The sequence below is a fragment of the Rhea pennata genome, chromosome 1 (genome assembly GCF_028389875.1).
Source record: "Rhea pennata isolate bPtePen1 chromosome 1, bPtePen1.pri, whole genome shotgun sequence".
Taxonomy (NCBI): Eukaryota; Metazoa; Chordata; class Aves; order Rheiformes; family Rheidae; genus Rhea; species Rhea pennata.
The window spans coordinates 17407160-17417433 of NC_084663.1; the positions used below are offsets into that span (position 1 = coordinate 17407160).

General features: G+C 41.7%; 1 protein-coding gene across 2 annotated transcripts in view; it reads right to left on the reverse strand.

The window, feature by feature from the left end:
- Window positions 1–8178, reverse strand: part of CERK (ceramide kinase) — a 44005-nt gene extending 35827 nt beyond the window's left edge. The window contains exon 1 of one of the 2 annotated variants that reach the window (XM_062582737.1): window positions 8015–8178. In XM_062582737.1, the coding sequence (XP_062438721.1) occupies window positions 8015–8153 (139 nt within the window). In that variant the 5' untranslated portion in view covers window positions 8154–8178. Of the gene's footprint in view, window positions 1–7508; window positions 7591–8014 lie in introns of those variants that run through there. The other variant, XM_062582747.1, reaches the window with a different exon arrangement.
- Window positions 8179–10274: the final 2096 nt, after the last annotated feature.

Here is a 10274-nt window from a genome sequence, read left to right on the forward strand (position 1 = left end):
AAAACTTCTGTCTTTCCACCTTATATACTGTGGTCACCCTATCTCAAAAAAGGAAGTAAAACTGAAACCACATGCCATACATTTTAGTTAGCACATGTATACATAATATTTTTATATTAAAAATGTATTAAAATCAAACAGTAATACCTTTGTTACTGAGTTCTATTTCACATTTCATCTTTCTCACCATTGCAAAAGCACCATGGTGGTGGTGAGGAATGTAAAATAAGCAAGATTTTTTCATGACCTCTTCACAGTGATGAATACAATTCATTTGTTACTAGTTCAAATTGTTTTTCCCCTTGTAATTTATTACTTTTAAATAAACAGCCATACTTAATTGTTAGTGACGGCATATTCTACTGGCAGTCAGCAGAGTAAACCAGCATGTCTTTTCCCTTTACAGGTGTTTTACTATTTTACTCAGTGCATATTCTTTTAGGAATTTTATCCTTTAAGACTTTTTAAGCTTGATTCTAAAGAATCAAAAAAGCTTAGCAATCTCCCAGCTTTATTCTGACCTCATTTATGACCACCTTTTTTTTTTTTTTTTTTTTTTTTTTTTTTTTTTTTAAGGAATACAGCTGTATTCAAACACTGTTAAACTACTCATGAAACAAATTTCAGTTTGTAATAGCTGCATTCACTATATTTAAAGCACGATGGAGAGATGCAACTGTTACAGAATCTCTTGATAAAGATCCAAGAGCAAAGACCATCTCACTAGAAGTTTTACATACATGCACACACATTTCATACATATACATATGTATGACTACATCAAGTCTTTAATATTGGACAGTAACAATTAACTGGCCTTCCTGACACACAAAGAAAAGATCTGCTTACTCAATGTGATCTAAGCATGCTTATCCACTTATCCATTTATCCAAGGAAAAAATGCAGAACAGAGAAGGAATGTAAAACTAACAGAAGGGAGCAGTTTGTTTAACTTTTCTTTTCTAGAATTGTTTTTAAGTTCTTATTTTTCTATTGGCTATGCCACCTACCATATATTAGAACATGAAAATAAGTTTTGTTGCATTTATAAAGATTGCACTTTAATGACAGATCTTTTTTATATTGCTCACAGATATGCTATCAAAGTAAGAAATTACATTTAGATCAAACTTTAAATTACAGTATTGTAATGAACATTTTGGGAAACAGTTTTATGTATTCGATACTTATTGGCATGCATGCTAGGAGCAGCAATAGAAGTCATATTGTTTTATTATGCATTTTCTATATAATGAAGAGATAGTCATCCAACCCCACAAATACTTTAAAAACACTTTCAAATTAGTATCACTGAAAGCATTTATTTTGTGTACATATTACACAGCTTACATTAACAACCCTAGTCCTTGAAGCCAGAGATAGTTTTACTATGCTCTCCTAGTTCTTCAGGTACGTTCTCTCTCTCAGGAACACATCATTATGAAATCCCTACTCTTCCAGCTAATCTCTTCATAGATGAAGCAAAAAAAGCAAAGTTAAATACATGAATTTAGTTAAAAACATGCATTTTATTTTTAATCTTAAGCCATGAGAATTACATGTCCAGGGTGTGTGTGTGTGTAGGGGGGAAATCCTGAACATAAGCATGATCTCATCTTTCCTCTATAAATCTTAAGGGTTCGGTGAAAGTCTTTGAGATACTTCTTTTCTATGAATGCCCCTCATAAGGCCCCTCAGTACTAACAGCTTACAGACATCAAGCAACTCCACTGCCCTAACAGAGTTCTGCAATTTTAAGTTAGTCAAAAAGTCATACTCCGTAATACAGAAATTGCATGGGGCTGAAAATATGCAAAGCTATCTCAAATATAAGAATGTTATTCAGAATATTCCCTACTGCACATAAAAACTAAACTTGGATGCAATGGCATCTGTGATTGGACAGAGCTTAAGAATTTCCAACATCCTAAATATGACTCCTACAACGGGACTTAAAAGTTATATAATTAATTGTTTTACTGGCAAGCAAACTACTTAGCCCCTCTCTCTCCCTCACCCCCCAGTAGGAGTAGTTTTCCCTGTCAGGACACCAAATACAGATCCACAATACAAGCAGCAAAATCCTGCTCCAGTAAACACAATGCCCTCATCTGCCAATTGTCACATGGTAAAAGTGACCCCTTAAAAATAACCAGAAAGGTCTGTATCTCCCTCTCTTTTGAGAAGCCAGCAATGTGTTGTACTGATTATATTCCCTTTCCCACACCTATATTCCCAGCATTGACTCTATTATCAAGTAGCAGAAATCATTTCTTTCAGTTTTTCAGCATATCTGGTGCTCGCCTTTGAGTCTTTCCCAAAATATGAAAAATCTTTTGCTACTTTTATGAAGAAGTGTATTGACACCAGCAGTACTCGATGAATATTAATGAAAAACGTTGAACTATCAGCACAAACTACACCAAATAAACCAGTGATTTTACTTGGCTCGGTATAATACATCCAACCGCTTATCACATAGCAGAATACTAGGCAAAACTCCAGGCAAACATACCACTTTTTTCCAATAAACAAACCTAGATTCAAGAGACTGAGTTTCAAGCTCAAAAATGCTGTAGTTCAAATTTCTCAAAGTTAATCTCCTCAAAGAACTATACACATCTGAAAAACTTTAATGTCTCACTACGTTCAATGTCTAACATAAACAACAGGCTAAATAGAATAACAAGTCGTAAAGCCAGAGGAGCTGAATAGAGAGGTATGACAGAAGAAGAAGAAAAAAAACCCAGACAGACCACACCGGGCACACAACAGTCCTCCCAGGACACTGGCTCTGCCAGTCAGCCCTAGCTGAAGTTCCAGGTCACAGTGCTTTACCAGCTGAGTGTCTTACAGCATCTTCATACTTTTATTGAAGTGCAGATTGACAGATTAGAAAAATACTGTGTCAGATGCATAATACTATTTCCCCCCTCACACTTGCTTCCCCCCAAAAGCACAAACACACACTTGCTTGGGAAAGCAAGTATATGTGTGTGTGGTTGAGCTGGGGGGGGGGGGGAAGAGGGCACACCACACAAATGCAAGGGGAGGGGGAACACCATACAAATACAAGGTAACCGCACTAACAACAGGTCTTTCTTGGGAAAAGATGAATTGCCCAGTATGACGTGTCCTTTTTATGTGTGAGAGAGGCTTTTTGGTGCATCATGTCTGCATGCAGTTCCCATAGAACACTTCCTGAGGTTACACGCAAACTCATTTAGAATCAAAGTCAAGATTTGTTCAGCATAAAAACATCTCTGATCATGGCAGATGAAGAAGTTCAGTTCATTCTCAGCCCCATGGATACACTGACATTCAAAATTAAATTAATCATTAGCCTAATCTTGTGACTTAAAAATGTAGATGATTAAAAAGCTTGGGTGCAGGATTAAGGAAAAGGTATTTTTGAAAACAAATACAAGTGTCAAGTGAACTTTTTCCATCACTGAAAATTAATTTATTTTTACAGACTTCAGGAAGAGTAAGTTATCTTAATTTTAAGCTTTCCCATCATCTAAGAAAAAAAAAAGCTAAAAGGTACATTGCATTATGCACGTACATACCTTATGTATGTGTATGTAGAAAACCATCCATTTGTTAACGTTGTGTGCATCTATATTTAAATAACATATTTTCTAGTGAAAGAAACAATGAATTCCAGAGCTGTTATCTTACCAGCTCAGTGTAATCATCAGAATGGCCTAGAGAAGAACCTGGTTCAGATTTCTATACAAGCTTGCCAACTGGGAACAACTGATGCCAGATACTCTTTGACTAAGGATGTGCCAACATACCACGGGAACGGCACAGACCTTGTTCCCGAGCAGGCACACCTTCTCTGTCTCTGTACTGTATTTCAAGCTGAACATTGTTTAGAATCCACAATAGCAGAATGGCAGCAGGGAGGTTTGTTAGCGCTAATGCTGAGACTAGGCGATGAGCTACTGGGGTAAAAGGATGGTAGCAGCAGTCCCAAAGAAGTGTTACAAGAGAAGCTGGATGGCCAAGTAGTCCAGCACTGCGTACTTCCTCAAGTGGCTGTTTTGAGGCAGGTGGGGAGGGAGAGACGGGAAGCTGGAGAAGGGGAGTTGAGGCAGGAGACAGTGAAGAGACAAATAGAAGGGTTAAAGGAAAGCACACAGAATAAGTGAAGGTACACTGAGCAGCGCTTAGTTCAGCCACTCCCTTCATGCTTTCACTTTACAATTAAAAAACAAAAATCTCAGAGAAGCCCATTTGGTGTTTGTGATCTCTTAATGCTACACATCATACAATTTGTGTGAAGACTCCTAAGTACCCATAAATACGTATGTACAATACATAATCTTCTACCAAATTTGGCATGCAAGTTTTTCCAAGAGGTTACTCCAGAAAAACTGATTGTGGCATCAATAGCAGGATATAATAGAACTGATTAGCCCAGCTTTGTATAAGCTATTTATGATTAACAACTAAATCTCATGTCCTGCATTTAAAGGTTGAAGAACGTTCTTTAGAACACTGAAGATGAAAACATGTCTAAAAAGGAAAGGTGCTAAAAGTACCTTAGTACCTTAGCAAAAAAGCTAAAAGTAATGGAGGAAAACATGAAGAATTTAAGACAAAAGTTTTTCTCTGAAAGTTCAGACAAGTCTAACAGAAAAGAAACACTTCTCAGGGAAGTACAAGCCTCATTATACTGAAGAGAGCACTTGAAAATGTGATTCTGTTAAACAAGCTCCAGCAGGAGCAAAGGAAATAAACAATACTTAGGATTTAAGGTTTTATAAACATACCATGACTTGAACAAACCTGCTAAAATTAGGTTATTGTTGGCATTTTCCCAAAGTTTGCATTAAAAATAATTCTGCTGCATTAACAGTTTTCTTCACAAAAAGCATTTTGACAGAATGGATTTCCCCCCCAAAAAAATTAATATTTTGCACAAAGATGAGAAAGCATAGGAATCTCTCCATACTCTACAAAACTACATTTTTCTAGACAGCAAAGTCCCTACCGTTTCCTGTCTGTTCTTAAATTTGGATGCATTATAGAAAGACAGCTATTTCAGAACTTTTATAATAACCCACTATATCTCCAATTTCTTATCTGTGCAAGTCTGAAAACCTTGACAATATATATACACAAAAACATTTTTACCCATGTGCCTAAATTCCAGACAGTAAGTAATATTTAAAAGACGAGCAATTCTCAACAAGTTGTTCAGTTTAAAAAGACTGTTTTACTGCAGTAACTACACTAACTACACACTAAGCAAAAAATACAGGATTTTTATACTGCATAATTAAGTGTATTTAGGCATATTGCACAGCAGTCACATAGTCAAAAGCTAAATGGTAGAAAGGTATCAATCTTGGTTAAGCTACACCTCTTAAATTATATACTTCTAACTTACCATCTTCTATATTATAAAGTTTATTTATATGCATACCATCATGTATGTTGCTTTTATTTCCAAAATATTTGTAGAGAACACAATGAACTGTCCCCAGTCTCAAAAAAGCTGGCAGACAACAGAGTACTAACAATATAAAGTTGAGATGGTATTAAAGCACCAGTGCAGGAAATACACACATTAAATCAGAGAGTTAGGAAGATGATACACGATACACATCATCATATTATTCTCTAGATATGTTGTATTTTTGCCTCTAGAACACTCAGACATTTCTCTTTTTTCTTCCACCCTTGATTCCGTTTCATATTTTCTAAAGCCTTGTAAACGGCTACATTACAGGACAGTAGCCACACTCATTAACCAGGCTTGTCACCTTGGGAAGCTCCAACCTGGTGGGTATTACTTCAGAATGTGTCCCTCTTCTACCATTACCACCATACACATCCACTTTGGAACAGCCTTCAGGTCAGGCTCCTATTCAGCGTGGCCAACCATGAATAAATTGAGAAAACTTATTTGTAAGCAGCTGTAGCACTAGCAATAGGGCCAGTGGGATTTTTTAGCAGCATTTTAAGATCTCAAAAACTATTGTACAGTAGAACAGAGCTGCTACCGAGCTTGGTTTGGCCTACATGTCAGCCGATTAGTAACTCTGGAAAGCCATGTTTAGAAAGACTTTTCAAAATTCAGCAGTATCCTCTTCAAAGCAAGGATTACTTTATCTAATGGGAGTAACTATTGCAAAAAGGCTTTGAAATTTCGTATTTTAAATTCAACATTCAGGTAGCTTTTCCTACACTCACTTTTTTACAAAAGTATACAGTTTATCTTTCAGAACAAAATATTAAGCTCAGCAGAATTAAAAAGCTAGTTCTTTGGAGTCTTAAGTTCATTTAGGTGGGCAATTAAAATTTGTAATTTTAAAGTAATTTTCAGCAGTACTGATGAAAAGAATCAGAGCATATCAGAGTGTATGCAGCCAACAGCAACACAAGGATAATAAAATATACTGCTTTATGTTATCAAGAATTAGAAGAGAATTATTTAAAGACTTTCCTTAAAACATAACTGATTTTCATTACATAAACCGCAACATCAAACTCTTACATGTGTTCTGGGGTCTTCCTTTCTCTTTCACTCCCTCTCCTTTTTCAAAAGGCCTTAAGTCATTAAGATATTCTAATAAAAACAGGAAAACATTTAAGAAAAATAAACGTTCAGAAGGAAAGGGCTATTTAACTGTCTGGGAACTTGCCTGGTACTGAAGACATCTACATTCAACTTTTTTCAGATAAGCTTCTAGCCAACCTTTCTATCATTCACTTAGTTTTTCTTTCTCTGCCTCATTTCCTCCACCTCTAAAATGGAGATGACAGCAGTTTCTCACTTTACAGCAGCTGCTGTGAAAAGAAGGACATCAAACATTTTCAGATGTTCACCTACCATGCTGATAGGGCTATATAAGTACTGGTAAGAATAACTGTTCAAAAATTCACAGAGAATCTAACAAAAATAACACTTAAAATATAGCAGCAAGCTTGTACATTTCATATACCTAAGTTCCCCAAAGTTATCCAGAAATCTTGCCAGGGACTTTTCTTCCAACAGCACTCTCTTCCATTTGCAGTTTTGTAAGTAAGCACTTTTCAGACTGCATAAATTGCCAACTATAAACAATTTCCCCACATGATAAACCATTAGCCTATGTTTACTATTTCTAAAACAGGATTTCATAAAAGTTAAATTTTCTTTGGAAAGTTACATGAAGTCTTTCAGTAAGCAAAGAGCTTCAAGAAGAACTTATTTTGAAAGATAATGAATGGTTGAAACACTACTTCCGTATGAAAGCGGTTTTTAACTGCAAATCAGTCGATGTAATTAAAAAAGTTACTTTTAAAGTTCCAGAAGCGTATCACAGTATCAGTGTATCAAAATTAACCTAAATACAGCATTAAAGGCTTTATGCTTCTGCATACTAACATTGCCAGAGAACAAGAGGGTTAAACTGCACTAACGGCTGCTTCTGTCACCCAACCACAGGGACAGGTTTCCTCTCTTTGTTACCAAAAGCACGTTCCTAGACCGGATGCTTAAACTGCGTTACCTGAACAACAAGGGACTTGCTGCTCTCACGTGTAACGCCTAAGCTTCCCGTGACGAGCTTTCGTCGTGATTTTGAAAGGCACAAGCTGATTACCCGGCTGACACGCTCAGCGCAGCCAGGCGCCCGCAGCGCTCCGTCCGGTCGCCGCTCTGCCCTCGCGCTGCAGGCGGTGCCTCCGCGGCAGCGCAGGGCAGCGCAGGACACCGCGGCGCAGGCTGCGCGGAGCCGCGGCTCCCCGGCCCGCGCTCCCCGAGCCGCGCTCCGCCGCCGCCGCCGCGGGGCTCGCAGCCCTGCCCTCCGCGTGCGCTCACCGCTCCCCACCCCTCCTTCAGAGGGGAACGCGAGCGCGGCGGGACCGCGCGGGCTGAGCGCCTCCCCCCGCCCGGGCCGGGCCGGGCCGGGCCGGGCCGGGCCGGGCCGGGCGCGGCGCCCCCCGCGCAGGCCGCCCGCCGCGGCAGGTGCGCTAACGGCCGCCGCGGCCCTCCCGCCGCCCCGCCCCCACTCACCGCCGCCGCGCCGCGGCGGGCGCGGGTCGCGCCAGGCCAGCAGCCCCCGCTCCTCGTCCAGGGTGACCTCGCAGCAGCGCTGCCCCAGCGCCAGCGCCGAAACCAGCCGGCGCCGCCGCCCGCCCGGCGGCTGCTCCATGGCCGCCCCAGCCCGGGCCCGGCGAAGCCCGCTACCGCATGGCCCGCGGAGGCGGCGCCCGGCCGCCGGAGGAGCGGCCGGCCGCGACGGGGCGAGCCCGGCAGCTAAGGGCGCCCCGCGTCCGCCGCTGGCCGGCCTGCGCCCGAGGCGGGGCGCCCGCGTCAGCGCGTACGGCGGCGCCGCCGGCCCGGCCCGGCCCGGCCCGGCTTCCGCGGGCGGGCGGGGCCTGCGGCGCCGCGCGGCTCCCGGCGGGCGCGGGGGAGCGCGGCCGGGCGGGGCGGGCGCCGGGCTCGGCGTCTGGCGGCGCGGCGAGCCGAGCCGAGCCGAGCCGAGCCGAGCCGCCCCAGCCTGCCCGCCCGCCCGCTGCGGGGCCGCTTTGTCCGCGCCCCGCGCAAGCCCTCCCGTGCGAGCCGCCCCGCAAGCGCCAGCAACGCCAAGTCTTCCCATCCGGGAAAAGGGCAGCTTCGAAAGACTGACTCGGTGCGGAGAAACGTACTTTTACGCACGCACTTAGGCTTTCAGATCCCGTTCTGCATTTTGCCGGAGCATCCAAGCAGCTATCGCCGTACTGCTGAACTCGGCAAGGCAATGAAAACCTAATGACCACGTTCATCTGGATGAGCCCACAGACCACACGGTCCACTCCCGCCTTCTTTTCCCTAAAGAAGTCCAAATTCGGGGTATGCCTTAAAGATGCTGACAATAATTCAGTATGATTAAACTCTTAATTCTTTGTTCCCAGACTATCGCTATGGACAACATCAGTATCTTAGTCAAAATACTGGCCAAGAGGGACAGGCAACTGCTCTGTTTCACAACTTGCTCTAACCTACTGGTTCCCAGTATTTTCTGTAGAGAAATTTTATTTGAGAAAAATGTCTGGTCTGTTCTTTTTGGGGTCCGTCACAACCCTTTGCACCCCTGCCCCTGCTATGACCTGCTGCTGGTTTCTGCAAGGACAAGGTCCTATGCTGACCCAGCCCATTGCTTTGCAGCTCCGAGAGCATGAGGCAGACGTGCCAGCTGGCTTGCTTACAGCTAGCACAGGTCTGAAAAGCCTCTCTCTGCACTTGAGCCGTGAACCTTGTACTCCCATTTCGTTTTCTGAAAACAAATGAGCTAGGCACTATCACCCAAGTTACCAGGTAAAGACAGTCTTTCTGTTCCATACATACTCATCATCTTATACTTCATTGCAACAGCCTTTCCTCTGGCCTTGAAAAACACGATACGCTCTGCTTTATCTTTTAAGCTGCCTTTCATGTTTTCAGGGGAGCACTTTGTCCCTGTCAGCTATGTTGCTCTTTTCATTTTGGATTTACCTTCCCCCAAACACCTGTGAAGTTCTTGGCCCTAGAAATTCTTTGTACTGAGGCTCAAATTAAATTAGCCTATTGCTAATAAAATCCACTATTAAACCCCCTGCTTACTGGTCATTAATGCTTTTTCCCTGGTTCTTCCTATTTTGCCACTTACACCACACTAGGATTGTACAGACCTTGGGCCAGGAATGGTTTCCACATTCCATTTCCACTGTTTGCAACTATTTGCACAAGGCAGAACAGCTGCTTGAAAACCACAGTCTAATGCTGATACTCCCAGTACAACAGTCTCAGTGTTTACCACCTCAGACACACTCCAGGAGCCAAGAGATCACTAATACAAAGCTCTGTGTTTATATATATATATATATATATATATATATATATATATATATATATAAAAGCTCTGTGTTTATATATATATATATATATATATATATATATAAATATATATATAAAAACAGTAAGTGGAGGTACTTACTGTTTTTTCTCTGACTAAAAACTAATCTTATATTCTCTATAGTCACAAGAATCAGTATTCTTATACTGTGCTCAATGTTGGCTGAAGAGGTAGAAAGTTCATTCTTTAGAAAGTTCATTCTTTCTACTGTCCTTACATACAACCATTTCCTTTCACTCTTACTTCCTTGACAACCCTTTTGGCTTAGCTAAGGCTAAAGCCTCATATTGTTAGAACATAGAATTGATAACGTATTTTTGCTCTACTGAAAGTCTATTAAGAGTCTATTAGCATCACTGCTAGTTCTTCTAGCACTCCCCATTGATATTTCCTACTTGT